This window comes from Ailuropoda melanoleuca, chromosome 1 (assembly GCF_002007445.2).
Source record: "Ailuropoda melanoleuca isolate Jingjing chromosome 1, ASM200744v2, whole genome shotgun sequence".
NCBI lineage: Eukaryota > Metazoa > Chordata > Mammalia > Carnivora > Ursidae > Ailuropoda > Ailuropoda melanoleuca.
This window is the reverse complement of record NC_048218.1, coordinates 70,364,417-70,379,660: the sequence shown is the minus strand read 5'-3', so window position 1 is coordinate 70,379,660 and position 15,244 is coordinate 70,364,417. Positions and strand designations below refer to the sequence as shown.

Below are 15,244 nucleotides of genomic sequence, written 5' to 3'. Positions count from 1 at the left end.
TTGTGTGGCTCTCCCCTGTGGTTGTCTTTCTTTTTTAACAGATTTTATTTATTTGAGAGAGAGAGATAGAATGGTGGGAAGGGGCAGAGGGAAAGAGAAAGAGAGAGAGAAGCAGACTCCCTGCTGAGCAGGAAGCCCGATGCAGGACTCAATCCCAAGACCTAGAGATCATCATCACCTGAGCTGAAGGCAGATGCTTAACCGACTGAGCCACCCAGGTGCCCCTCCCTTGTGGTTTTCTTGATGTCCCACCCTAATTGCCGGACTATGCAACCCATCCCACTGCCATGAGCCCGTGGAGCAGCAACCTGGCAAACATCTCTGAGACACCAGAGTGGCCAGCATCACACCACGCACACACTAGACCCTTGGCAAAGGATGTCTATTGGCAAAAGGTTGACCCCAGGACAGGAGAACCTTCCAAGAGAGACTCCTGAGGCCTCTCGCCAGGCTTACCCACTGCTGATTGTCTGGGTACCCACCCTCCCTGCCCAGGGAGAACACCACAACCATGGACCGGGCATCACGGCTCAGCCTCAGTGACGCCTGTTTCTATGGCCCCTGTTGCTAAGCAGGAGCCAACAGCTCCTTGGAGCCACGTGACACAGGAAGGGGAAGCTGGCAGTCCCAGAGGGGCTGTTCTTTGCTCCCTCCAGCTCCAGTTGGGCAAAAAATGTTTTCTTTTCCATTGCATAAAGACACATCCAATGGTGACACAGCTAACACCACTAAGAGGAGGACATAAAAGCCCCGTGGGTGTGAGTGGGGAGCAGAGTGGCTGCATGTCGGTGGCAGGACCGGCCAGCCAGCCACACGCAACCCCTCCAACATGCAAGCGGAAGGAAAACAAGCTCTGACCAGAATCAGAGCCAGCACAGTCCTCACTCTGCAGACACGGTCTAGGGGATGCTGCTGCAAGGGGGACAATCAGAGCAAAACACACAGGGTTACCCACCCCCCACCAAGCCCAGCCGGGCCCTCTCCACAGGGCTGCAGCAAGGAGCCACGGAGAGGAGAGAGGAAACCAGGTTTTGTAAGCTTCAAGGGGCTATATTGGGTGTGCAAGGCTGGCCCTGCAGGTCTGGCCGTCAGAATGAGCATGCGACAGGTCACCAGAACCCAGGCCGGGAGACCCAGCAACTCCCAGGACTCAGAGAAATGCCCTGGCCTCAGCTCCTTGCTTCCTGCCCTGTCAAGGGGACGGGAACTTGCTGACACTCACGTGTGGCAGCTTGAGGTCCTCCTGAGAGGTCAGACAGCTGTGAGCAGAGAAAATCGTGCAGACCTCCCACGTGCAGGCTGGTGACACGGGGGTAGGGGGCATCCAACACAGGATCCCTTTGTAAGGGTCACCTTTGGCCCTGTGACTCCACCCATGGGGAGTTATAAGGAAATAATCCTAATTAGAGAAAATTATCTCTATGTATGTGGATATTAATCTCAGTATAATTTATGACTATAGAAAAAAAGACAAAGTACCAGGTAGCTGAGAACAGGGAAATGATAAAGTGAACTAAGGTTCATCTGCTCAGTGGAACCATTCAAAAATTTTTCAAAACTATGATCACACAGAAAACGGTGATGAGTCACATCAACAGAGAATGTCATGACACTGCTCTATTTGCACCATTTCTTTCATTCTTCGAGCTTAAATGTTCAAGTTCGTATTTTGATACGCACAGAGAGACTGAGGATGTTTTAAATATATGGCATAACTCCAACTTCACCTAAGTTTTTAAAAAGCTGCATGCTGGCAAAATATTATAAGGTAATGAAGGAGTTCATGTTTATGTAGTAGTAGAAGGATACCTTTTTTCTATTTTAATGTAGTTTTCAGATATTCTTTTATGAATGTTACTTTTAAAACAGAATAAGTAAATGGGGCATTTGGGGGGCTCAGTCTGTTAAGCGTCTGCCTTCGGCTCAGGTCACGATCCCAGGGTCCTGGGATCGAGCCCTACATTGAGCTCCCTGTTCAGCAGGGAGCCTGCTTCTCCCTCTGCCTCTGCCCCTCCCCCCTACCTGTGCTCGCTCCCGCTCTCGCTCACACTTGCTCTCCCTCTCACTCACAAATAAAATCTTAAAATAAAATAAAATAAGTAAACATATTTTCAGGGTAGTTCAGGTACGGAAGGCTGACCCCGCTGCTCCTGGAGGGGAGGGCGAGAACAGGCTTTCACACAGAGAACTAACCGGGTGTCTAGGGCAAGCACCAGACAGGACCTCCTGAGACGTAACTCAGTGGAACACGAGCTGTTCTGACCCATCCTTCCTGGGTGGGACCAAGGTCTTGTGACTCACCCCATTCCCTTCTCATTTTCCCAGAGGAAGAAGAACTCTGTGAAAGAAACAAAATAACCAAAATAGCCAAAACGCACCAAATATACAAGAACAAAACCATCAACAAAGCACAAAACAACAGTAATTTATATGATTTAAAAAAAAAAAAAACCAAAAAGGCAGCAATAAAGAGCCAGGACAAACTGAAGGTAGCACTAAGGGTGCTTGAAAACAAAGCATCCTTCCAAAAATTGCAGGACGTGCCAAAGGATGCGGCCAGCGGGAGTCTCACAACACTGCCAAGTGCTGTGCGGGGGCCAGACTGCCCAGCAGAGACGCCCAGACTCCGCAGGAATGCCGGGACTGCTCGTTCCGTTTTACGACTATCAGATTTTAATAACTCCTAGTAACTCTCTTCGTAGGAAGTGGACTTTGGGGAGATGTAAAAGTGGATCTCCGGCAACACACTATCATTTGCCTGAAGAACCCGAGAAAGGATCGGTGTTTGGGCACCTCCCCTCCTTCCCCACTGGACACGGGCCCCTCAAGGGCATGAACCGCACTTGGAGGGACACTGATATCTGATATACTGCAAGGACAGCAAAGCTCTGGCCATAGCCCCGTCCCTGCAGACACTGCACCCCCCCGGACAAGGCCAGGCTTCAGGGCAGGGCAAAGTCAGAGAGCAGAGGGGCAATGGTCTGGGGGCTCCCTAACTCTTGTCATTCACAGTGAGGCACAGCTAGCTTCTCCGCCTTCACCATCCCCAAGGAGCTGTATTCCTCCTCCCTCTGGGTGCCCCAAAACATGACCTGGCCTAGAGTTTAGCCCATGCTGGGTAGTGACCTACCAGCTGATGAGGGAGAGGGGAGAAAGAGAATGGAGGGAGGGGAAAGTCAGGCATGCCTCCTCCCATATCTCCTGCTGTCCCTCGCTGGTCCTTCCCTCACAGCATCTCGCTGAGCCAATCACGCACGTAGGACAACAGGGCTGGCCAGGCCCTAAAGGCCCCTCTCGTCAAGATGTTTCGAATTAGTTTAATCATGGAATCCTCTGCCCGGACAGAATCCTGCTCCAAAGCCTCATCTACGCAACAGTCAGGATGGGCGGCTGGGCGGGGGGCGCGGGTAGGAGAGAGGTAGGATAAAGGTAGAACCCCTCTTCCCTCGGCTCCCCAGGACCACAGAAACCCACAGGAGGATTCCTGTAGGCCTGGACTCTTCCAAATACAAGCCAAAATAGCTCAGTAGATCAGCCCCCTTCATTTTCTAGGTGGGGAAACTGAGGCCTAGAGAGGCAAGTGGCTCAGCAAAGGCACGCAAGTGGCTGGTGGCAGGGCTGGGACTGGCACCATGTCTATCTCCCCCTAGAATCCAGAACAGCAGGAACACCTTCCTTCCATCTGTATTCCCCCTGGTTCCAGCACCGGTCCCACCCAGAAGGACTACTCGTGGCACGCTAGAGGGGACAGAAGAGCTGCTGGTTAGAGAAGCAGGCCTCCAAGTCAGACTGACTGGGGCCCAAATCCCAGCCCTGCCCCTTAAAAGGCTGTCTAACCCTGGCCAAGTCCACTCCTCGGTCTCCCAGCGATGATGGAGCAGGACTGGTGGGAGGACTCTGTGAGCTCACAGAGCTGCACTGGCTTCTGGGAAGAATCACAAATGCTAGCTCTTCCCCCACGCCCTCCTCTCTCCTTCAGACCCCTCCCTGCTCAGCAAATCTCCCTGAGCCTGGCCTTCCAGCAAGAGAACATTCAGAGGCCTCCGTGGTACAGGGACTTGCCTTGTGGAGACAAAGTCGCAGCCACAGTGCACGGTCTCAGATTCCCTGTGGCGTCCGGGGACACCACACTGCCCAGGGGAACCCAGCTTCAACCTGAATTCCTGGCTTACAGGCCCCTCCAACACCGCTGGCTCCTGACCCCTCCTTCTGGTCTGCTGGGCGGGAGCAGCAGGTCTCCACCAAATGGCCTGGCTGCCCCCTGGGTGATCGGGTTCTGACGGGTCTGACTGTTGGAAACCCAACCAGTCGCAGTTCAGGTTGCAGCTACCCAAGACCCCGGAATTCCCCTCCACACCCCTAAAAGGCTCAGGTCATGGTTCACCATGGCCAGAAACTGGGGGGAATTATCCAGAGCTCCAGAATCAATCAAGGACCACTGGGAGGAAGAGAACCCAGCAGCTTGCACCCACTAGCAAGAACCCTCTGAGGGTTCTTTTTTTTTTTTTTTTTTAAGATTTTATTCATTTATTCGGACAGAGATAGAGACAGCCAGCGAGAGAGGGAACACAAGCAGGGGGAGTGGGAGAGGAAGAAGCAGGCTCCTAGCAGAGGAGCCTGATGTGGGGCTCGATCCCACAACGCCAGGATCACGCCCTGAGCCGAAGGCAGACGCTTAACCGCTATGCCACCCAGGCGCCCCCCTCTGAGGGTTCTAATCCGAGGACGACCAGACCTGTCAGCATTTCCACACAAGCCCAACCTATCACAGACCAATCAATCTCTTCTGCCCCAGAGGGACCAAAGCCCAGAAAATCCTCTGATTGCACATCAAAGTTTCAGAAAACTTGGAGTTATAATTTGTACCTCTCACAACTAAACTGGATGTTTTAAAGTCAGATAACAAATAAAGTCAGATACAAACTAGAAAGGACAGGCTCACAGATTTGGATGGAAGATCCTCTAACCTAACCTGCCACTTTACAGATGAGCAAACTGAGTCCCGGGGTGGGGGGGCGTTGCATGGAGAAGCTGAGTCAGGCCTGGAGCCTAGATGCCCTGCTTGAGTCCGGGGATACCACACTGCACAACTTCCACTGTCCTCGTGAGTGGGGCTCAGCAGCTGTGCACCCCAGGGCCCTGCCCTTGAGTCTCTGTGCAGGGAGCTGTTACACAAAGGGCTGGCCCCTCGCCCTCTCCCTCGTGTCTCAGTGGAGCTCTTCTCTCAGATTCAGGGCACCGGCAGCTTTGGACCCAGGGGAAGAGACACGAGAGTCCAACACCAGGGCTACTGGCCTGCGTCCAGGTTACCTTTGGGCATAATCTGATGCATGGCGACCGAGAGGAAGAAGATGGAGTCGCTGTAGTAGGTCCCTGAGCCAGCACTGAAGTGCTTCTGCATGGCCTCCACCACCGGGAAGAGCTTGTCCGTCAGCACGCCAACGTCATGGAAGACCACCTGCAGGAGGACACGAGGAAACCACAGGAGTGAGCAAGCCCGCTCAGACACCCAGCACACGCGCTGCCCCTCCAGGGATCACGAGCAGGCGGCCCAGGCGAGAGCTAAGACAATGAGGAACCACAGGCACAGAGCAAAGGCTTGGCCGTGAGGACGGGGACACCATGTGGGAGAGTTGTGCAGGCATGTCTGTCGGGGGGTGCATAATGGAAGAGGAGGGGGAGCCGTCCCCAGTCTGCTTTCTGCTTCCGAACTCCAAGCTGGGCCACCTGGAAATGGGAAGCCACGTGAAAACGTCTGGTCCCGAGATTCAGGACCCTCTGCGAGTCTGGGCGGCTAGTGAGGGCCCTGGCATCGCCGCTCCCAGTGGCCGCTCCATGTGTCCGATGTTCCACCTCCCCGTCCAACAGTGTGGACAGGCAGAGGACCCCCAGCAGACAGCCCCAGAAAACACCGAGAGCTGCAGCGGACTCGTCCATCAATTCAACCAGCGTTTCCCGAGGGTTCCAGACACTCTGGAGGGAGAGCTCGACGGAATAACCAAGCACCACCTCCTGCAAAACACTTAGGATCTAGAAAGGTCAGCAGCTACTGAACAGAGCTCTGCGATTTGTGAAACGCTTTCAGGCACACCGATGCCCGTGACAACCTAGGACTTAGTGAGGCAGACATCACGAGTATAGCTCTATTATGATTACAAATTATTATAATTACAAATGAGAAAGCAGATGCTCAAAGAGGTTATGCTTGCCCAAGGTCACAAAGCTACTAAGTAGCAGGGCCAGAACTTGAACCCTGGTCTCTAGATTCCAAGTCCCACGGTCCTTCAGCTATAAATACATCCTCTTTCTTAACAGCAACCCCATCAGCACAAGCAGCAAACAGAACAGATAAGAGTACTAACAGGACCCTAAAGAGCTGGTCTTCCTAGTCTGACGTTATTCCAGATGGTACATTCATCCCACATGCAGCTACCAAATTACCATGCACTCTGCTCACACAGGTCTCCGTGTGCCCCCTGACATCTAGAACACTCCACTGCACACCAGAGGCACTCAGTAAATACAGCCCAGGCCGGAAGCCTGGATGTTCCTCCTCCTCCAACCTCAGCCCTCACAAGAGATCTGCTGGTGACCCCTTTGACCTCCCTTTTGCCCTGGCAGCCGACAGGACAGGACAAGCCTGCGAGGCTGCCACACGCTGGTCAGCCATCACCATACGGACTCCAGGACACCAAGAGCTAAAGGAGAGGCCCCGTGACCCCCCTGACTGGCTTGCTTACCTGCTCTGGGGCTCTGCCCGCAAGAGAAAGGACCGGGTGGCCGGGGCCCCGAGGTTCTCAAGCAGGTGGGCGCCACCCTGTCATCTACCTCTGCCCCCTCTGCACCCCGGTCTCAGCGCCTCCTTCACCCGGCCTGCGCCCCCAGAGCCTTCAGGCATCAGCTGCTTAGAAGAACCACCTCTCTGGGCCCTGCAGCGGGGGCCCACTGCCCCGTCCACTCCTCCTGACTTTAGGTTCTGCTTTTGGCAGGAACCTATTTTTATCTTCACTTACTTAAGTGTTTGCTTTTCTCTTTAAGTCTACTTAGGTTTCGGAAACACCATTACACTTAGAAAAACTTTTATATTGCGTTAGCATCATCATTCTTGAAACTCTTTGTCTTTTTCAAATTGATCCACATTTCTCTCCTAATGAGCTATTTTCCTTTATCCTGTTCCTGACTCCTTTTTTTTTTTTTGCTGTTTTCTTTTTCATGACTTCTCAACCAGTTCTGCTATTCCCCAATACAGATGACAAATTCTGCCTTTCACCTCCTACACACCCCCATGCTCCCCGCACCCCACCGCGGTGACTTCCTGGCTGTGCAAGCACCACAAACCCTGGTTTCCCACCTCCTGCCCTGTCCCCTCCAAACCAGTCTCTGTTGTGCCTCTCAAATAACTGTCCAAATACCCAAACTCCCTTCTCCCTCTGCTTGGCTTCAAAACCTCCAATGGCTCACTGCCATCAGTCACAGTCCAAACTCCCCAGGAAGGCTTCAGAGACCCGGCACTAGTGACCGCCTATCCCTCGCACCCTCGCGCCTTCCCACCTCTGGGGATTGGGCAGAACTGAGCCAGGCCATCCCCGCCCTGTCCTATATCCTTGTATATTTGTACCAGCTCTTTGCATCATGGGGAACCCCTCCCAGCCCCCCCCCATGTGTCTGGTGAACTCCTAGCCAGTCTCCGCCAACACTGGCTCTGGCCTTGGCTCCCACAATTCCTCACGTCCTCCTCGGCACCCTCCATCACACAGAGGGAGGCTCCGCTTCCCTGTCTGACTTCTCTACAAGTCTGTTTCTATATCTGCTACATGAGGCACTGACTGAGGCCAGAAGCCGTGGCTGCTCCGTGCCCCGTGCCCAGCCCCTGGCCACAGGACAGGCCACCACAGAGGTCTGTTGAACTAAATGTACTTCCTAACTTAGTAATGAAGTTACTAAACCAGCCTGAGCCTCAAAAACAGGAATGAGAAGACCCACCTCCCATGGTGGCTTTTCGGACCACGTGGGACACGCAGAGAAAGCACCTAGTTCAGGGGCTGCCTCATGGTGCTTATTCCTAAGTATTAGCATTCTGCCCCCGTCCCCGTCCTCGGTCCCCTGAATCCCCTCTCCTCGCAGATCAGTCTTCACTCATAAGCCAGCTTCTCCCTCTGAGCCTCATTACACCTCCAAACTGGAAGTAGGAATTTGACAAGGAGCTAGAAGCTGACAAGAGGGCTCTCCCAGAAATGGAAGCCTCTGTATTCATTAAAAAGGAAGACAGAGAATGGATACGTACAACCAAACACACACACACGGACACACTCAGAACAGAGCCTGCCGAAGCAGGGCTGAGGGAGCCCACTTTCAGCAGCCAGCTTATTCCCCTGCCTGGGCCCCCATCTCACCCCACGGCTTCACGGGAGACAATTACATCCTATCAGCATTAATAGATTTATGAGGACAAACTGTACTCAGTACATCGTTCCAAATGCTGCACACTGAAGCACCCGCTCCAATGAATATTTCATTTAATAAATCTACTTAAAGATAAATTAATATGTTCCGTGGACACATAGCAGGAAGCAAACCACAGACACTGCAAGTGTGAATCAAAACGCCCAGGCCTCCCAATGTCTACAACCGCTTTGCAAACTGTGACCTTCCAAGGGCAGAGTCGGAGTCGGTCACACCAGTCCAACTCAGGGTCTGGTGCCCAGCAGGCAGCAGTGAGGCAAGAAAGATGGAAGGTGCAAAGTGGGGGGGGGGTTAGAGAAAAGGTCACCCCTCCCACTATTCCTCCCCCACTTCAAATCCCCAACCTCAGGGGCTGCAGGAAGAATTACCATATAACCTAGAAAACCAGGAGGAATGTAAAGGGACTCCCATATTGAAGGCAACTGGCCAATGAGAAGACCTAAAACAATGCTTTGGTTTGCACCAACTTAACTATACAATTTTGGGGGGGCTTAGATTAAAAATTCAAATCGCTATCTGTAACTTTTATAAATTTATTTATATATAAGTACTTAAAATTGTAATCCTATTAAAGTACTATTTTTCCCACACCCAGCTTACAAAATGATTTCTTTTTGAACTTGTGCGTTCATGTGCGTTCTCCACATTAGTGCCTTTATCAACCCAAGTTGAGACATTCAGAGCCGTTTTCTGGAACACATCATCCTTGTCATCCATGTAAGATGTTGGATACAGCTCCTTGTGAATTTATGCAGGATGGTGTCATTGGAAATGGCATCCCAACACATGAAAATCCACGTTCATATCATCAAGCCATTGGTTTTTTCATCAGCCTATAATTACATATTTGTAGCCACTTACTATCTTCCTTTTATTAGTGATCTTTAAAGGCTCACTTATATCAATATTCCACACTGGTAATTATGAAATCAAAACACCAGGAATGATGACTAAATCTGTGTTAAATTCCTCTGTCTCCTTTTATTTATTTATTTTTTTTTAATTTTATTTTATTATATTGTGTTAATCACCATACAGTATCCTTTTATTTTTAATTAATTCTGTCAAGTGACTTCTAGAAGCACTTAAATTCAGTAATGACTGAGGTTGTTCCAGGCTAAGGTGTTCTCAAGCTGTACTTCGTGGTTCAAATAAGACATGTAATTGAGAGAGCACTGTGTACTAGAGACTCTGGAAAGACTCAGCTCTCTTGAAAAGGGCAAACTCAGGATGCGGGGACAGGGGAAGCTTGCCTCACAGCCACCATGCACAGCACACTCTAGACACTTCCAATATGAGGAGACTAAAGCAACCAGAACGGCAGAGCCAGGCCCCAGCAACCCTCAACGTTCACTGAGGACATAAAGCAATGCCAAGCCTCAGCTCAACTTGGTGGAGGAAACTCACTGATCATTTGGCATGCCCCACTGGGAGTCAGGCCACACCATGATCTGGGAGCCAAGAAACAAGGTGACGGGCTGGCTCTGCACACAGATGCCAGGTTTCCAAGAAACACCAAGGTAAGGTCTGCTTAAAGAAGAGCAACTAGTCCAGCCATGGACAGGATGGCGACATCGCCACCCCATGCTCAGCTAGAGGCTGTCCCCAGAACTGCTGCTGGAGAGCGGAACGACAGCACAAAGCTAACATTCGTGGTACACCTGCCACAGGCTGGAATCTACGTACTACAGGAACAGCAAACGTGTGTGTCCACTTGCCCCGAGGGGCGGCCTGGAGCACTGGGCAGGAAGGCCTCTGCAGCTGCGTCAGGACTCAAGCCACCGCCAGCACCAGTGTCCACCAGTGTCCATGAGGCAAACTCACCCCCTAGTGCTGTGGGTACCCTGTTTCGGTTCCTCCCTAATGTGACTTCCGTCACTTCTGCAAGATGTCCTAGATGGAATTACTTTCGCCAGGCAGAAGCACAAAACAGCTGAAGAGGAAAAAAGAAGCCTGCCCGTCTGATTTCCAAAGAATTTCCAACATCCACGCTCGTGACCCGCTTTACTAACAGCTCAAGAGCTAACGCCGTCCTCACTACAAGGTGTCCAGTTGCTACAAAACATCTAGTCTTATTCCCTCCCCACTCTCCTCTCCACTTCCCACTTACTGCGCTGTCAGAAGCTTCCAGATAACCAGATCTGCAGTTAATGTTCTGAGACTCCTACAAGATTCCCAACATTCCAGCAGATTCCATTTCTCCCATACCTCCATCTGGCCAGTGTAGGGAGGACATTAAGACAGACAGACAGGCCCAGTAGCTATGGAAAAGGCCGCCTGCATGGGGGGGGGTGGGTGTGTGACTGAGGACCGAACCACATCAACCAGCAAACTGCAGCCACAGTCAGGAGCGGAGTCAGGATCTGAGGGTCTCCAACTCCAGAGTGCAAAGGCTGTCGCTGGGGAGTCCTACAAAAATGCAGATTCCTGGGTCCTCACCCCAGACATCATGAGTCAGTTTGCAGGCGGGCTCAGGAATCTTCGTTCAGAAACCACCCCCAAGTGATTGTACTGCAGATGGTCCTCAGACACTCCAAGTGCCCCACTGGACTCAGTGCCAGTCAGATGGCCTCAGGGTCCTGGTAGGGTTCAGCTCTGGAAATCACACTGCAGGAAGGCTGTGGGCAAACTTCCACGGCAAGGCCAAAGCAGAAGACCAAGGTGGCAAAAGGTCCAGAAGCCCCTCGCCCGAGGAGCAGCTGGAGGGTCCGCAGTGGGTATGCGCCCCGGTGGGGTGGAGCGGAGAGGGCTATACGATCTCACACGTGTGCCAGATCATTCTCTCCAGCTCCTCCATCTCTCCCCACCCATGTTTTCACCACCTTTTATCTTCTTGCCTGGAATGGAGAGAGGATAAATGGCAAAGGTAAACCCCTACCCCCTTTCGAACCTCGATTCTCTGTTGACTAGAAGCCTCTAACAGAGGAATCGAGCATCGGCCCCAAGTTAGAACAGGCCACCATGATGGGAGGAGAGAAGAATCCAGGCTGAGGAACTGGACACAGTGCCCTGTGTGCCCAGTGTGGCTGCACTCACATTTCTCACCTCTCGCCCCGTGTTGCGCACCCCACGTCCAGTGGTAAGAGGTTCTCTCCGGCAAGCAGGTAATGTGATGAAGACCTGACCAGCACAGCAACATAGAGAGGCTGTGTACATGACAAGAGCCAGGAAAAGGCTGGTGTGTCTTGTCCGTGCTCTGCTCTGCAGACCTTCAAACACCCAGGCCCTCCCAGGGAATTTCCAGGATGACCCCGGGGGACTGCGGCAAACCACTGGGACAGAGCCGCGTCCTTGGAAGGCAAAGAAGGAGCTGAGAAAAGAGGAACACATGGAGAGGGGTGGAGAGAGACAGAGGGAGTGGCCCAGACGCTCCTTCAAGGCTGACTATGAATGAACCATAAGGCGACTCCAAAAGAAAAATGGGGGGGGGGACAGAAAGGTCATTGTTTTCTCCTGGACTCAGGAAGTGTTCATGACCAGCTAACAGTGACATCAGACTGTGGCTTCATGGCCTTCCAGATATCCTTGACACAGCTGAGGGGCACCATAAGCAGAAATCCATAATTCTGCAGCACGGTGCAGCCAACCGCCCCAGCCCCATGGCTCTTCTCACGTGTCACTCACCCACCGCCTGCGGCCCTGGTCTCTGGGCTCCAGCGCCTCCTCTCAGCCCTGAGCAGTCATTCTTAAACACCAGTGCCTCAGTCACTCCCCACCTTTTCCGGCACTCACTAAAGAACACATCTAGTGAGCTCTTTAAAACAATCCTTACACAACAGTTACAATCGTTCCTTAATTCACCTCTTTACAAATGATGCGGTTTGGTTTTTTACATATAATGCTAAACTTCCTGACGGTACAAGCCAATTTTCTACAATATAATGTTTTCCACCTCAAAAGGTAAGAGAAGGCATGAGACAGAAGGAACACGGCGGAAGGATGGAAGACCTAGAAGGTCAGAGAGAGAACGACAGCAGCAGGATTGTCCTGGGAAACCTCAGGAGGAGCTGTCTGGTCTCTCCACTCACCCACAAGTCCACGGACTGTAGACCTGGCAGGTCTTCTTGACCAGCCTCCCTGACCTGTTGTAATCTCCCATGACCTATGACCTCCCAAAGAACATTGCAGTTCCACCAGGAGTGACACCCAAAGGCATGCACTTAGCCGGTTCCAGCTTCAACCTGGCAGGCAGGAAGTAGCCTCAGGTGGGGGGCCTGCCCCACGCTTACTACCCCCTCTGCCCCCCTCCCCGAGGTCCACACTCCCCTGCTGGCTCTCTGGAACTGGGATACAGCTGGAGCCCAAGCAAGGAGCCACGGTACCCTCTGAGCTCAGACCAGTCAGACTCCAGGACACAGGACAGCCTCCACCACTTGCCGGCTCTCCTAGGTTCCAGTGCTCCCCAAGATGCGGCACACACCCATGGGGGAGGGGGGCAGGGTACAAAAGAAAATTCTAAGAGGCACACAGACCAACCACTTTAATACTCATGGACTGATTTTGATATGTAAAATATGAGAAAATTAGCAAAAACACTTCAGAACTATGATTTCACAACTAGTACCTAAGGAAAAATTAAGGAAAAAGATTTAAAGAAGAAGAAGAGTCAGTTTAAAATACACATTAAGTAGGTAATGCTGCAGGCAGTTATGGGATTTGGGCAAAAACCGTGAAGGAAACATTCAAACGACCCGACACGGGAGACATTGTTCGTGTCCATCACCTCTTTTTGCGGGTGAGGTGATGTGTTTAAAATGGTGAGCACAGCACTGAGAGCCAGGGGGTGTCCGCAGCGGGAGTGGCGGCCTCCCCCAAGGTCAACCCCGGCGGGCGTCAGAGCCGGGTCTCCGGCAAACCCTCCCGTAACCTCACGCCCAGAGTACCCCCAAAGGTCAGGACACCACACTCCTCTCCCCCACCAGCCAGGCTGGCGACTGCGTATCACCGCACCACAAGGAAATGAGACGAACATGTGTCAGGCAGCCACGTGGACAAACATGAGCTCATCCAACCCTCGCCATGTCTGCGCCCTTCGTAAAAGGGATGTTTACTGTCCAAGGTGACCCGCTGGATGGCCGAGGCCCAGATCTGAGCCCGGGCCTTTTTGATTCTAGGATGCGAGCCAGCTGCCAGTCCCTGGGGACGGCCCTCACCCACCTTTCTTCTTCTTCTTTTATTCCCTCACTGAGGGCAGAGGCCCCACTAACTGGGGGGTGACATGTTTCCAGCCCTCCAGAGGCCAAAAGTCTGGGTGTGAAGGAAATCTAGTGTAGAAAGCCTCATCGTGTTCCTAACCCAGTAAGCACCCTTCTCCTGAAGGGTCCCAAATCCCGCGCTCCTCCCCACCCCACAGCTTCCTCTCTCCTCTGGGCCAGGACATTGGCCTCCTAACAGGCCTCACCCTCATTCTGTCCTCCACACAGCCGCCAGAGTGGCCCTTCTCCACTCAAAACCCAGCCGCAGCTCCTCCCATCACCAGTCAAAGCCAGAGTCCTCACAGGCACGGGGCGGTGCCTCGGTCTGCACGGCCCTGGGTCCGCGGGCCTCCTGCAGGGCCTCCCCGGCCACTCCCACACCACCAGATGCAAGGCCTTGCTGCTCCCCGCACACGCCAGGCAACCTCCCACCCTGGCCTGCACTCTTCCTCATGGCTGCATGGCCAACTCCACTCCTCAGGACCCTGCTCAAAAGCCACCTCCTTAGTGACAGTGTCCCTGCCTATCAATTAGCCATCACGACTGCCCCACACTCCCGAGGCCTCTCACCCTGCTAACATACTGTGTCATTTACCTCCTAGGACACTGCACAACTTCCTCATTTGCTTATCATGGAACAAGGAGATGAAATGAAACCTAGCCTTTTCGAGGCCCTACTTCATGGTGTCCCAGGCAGCAAAGCAGAAATGTTATTAGCTCATTTACTTCTCTTCCTGCCAGAACGTAAGCTCCAAAAAGGCAGGATATTTGACCTGTTTCGCCTCTTTTGTTCATTGATACACCCAGCACATATCAATGTCCTGGGGTAGTGCTGGCACCTATTAGACACACAGGTAAGTATGGCTCAGTCTACATGGACCTTGTTTTAAACATGCTCATTGCAAAGAAAGCAGTGCTCCTTTGTTCTGGCTTTCCTAAGTGTTCCCCAAGGACCAGCTGCAGCCTTTGGCTTCCCCTCTGTCGGCATTCCTCTGTTTTGGCCCTAAGCCCCTGGGATCCAAGGATCTTCCCTGAAACTGTGTGAGAACACAGACCACTTCACGGAGGAGATGGATTCATACCACAGGGAAGAGACCGGTCATCAGGGAGTACCAGGCCACTGCCTCCCTGCAGGCAGCCCCCCCCCACCCCCACTCAGACCCAACAGCTGCCCAAGGCTCACGCCTCGCAGCCCATGCCCAGGAACATGGACTTTGCTAATCATAAAAGTACAAGTGGATAGGCAATACACATGGAGCCAAGAGCTCACACGGGTCACTGGTCCAACCCTCCCATTTCAGACAGGGAAACTGAGGCCCAGTGAGGGGGAAAGGGCTCTCCTCAAGTTACATGGCAAGTCACTGCCCCAAAGCCAGGCCTGTGCCTTCTCAGAGAGCTCTGTGGCAGTGGAAGCGAGACTCGGGGAAAGGCCAGTCCACCTCTAGCTGGAGGCACCCTCCTCTCTGCTCTCAGCTCCAGAGATTCTGAAACACTGGGGAAGACTGGTCCAAGTCTCGACGTGACCAGAACGCGTGGGATGGTGCAGAGGTCACTCAAGGTTGCCCTGGAAGTTTCCCTCCTATCCT

The 15,244-nt window shown here is 52.6% G+C and overlaps 1 protein-coding gene across 1 annotated transcript in view; it reads right to left on the bottom strand.

Moving 5' to 3' along the window:
* The window catches only part of XXYLT1 (xyloside xylosyltransferase 1), a 161,441-nt gene that overhangs the window by 127,241 nt on the left and 18,956 nt on the right, over positions 1-15,244 (bottom strand). The window contains 1 exon segment of the mRNA XM_019801983.2: positions 5,311-5,458. Within this exon segment, the coding sequence (XP_019657542.2) occupies positions 5,311-5,458 (148 nt within the window).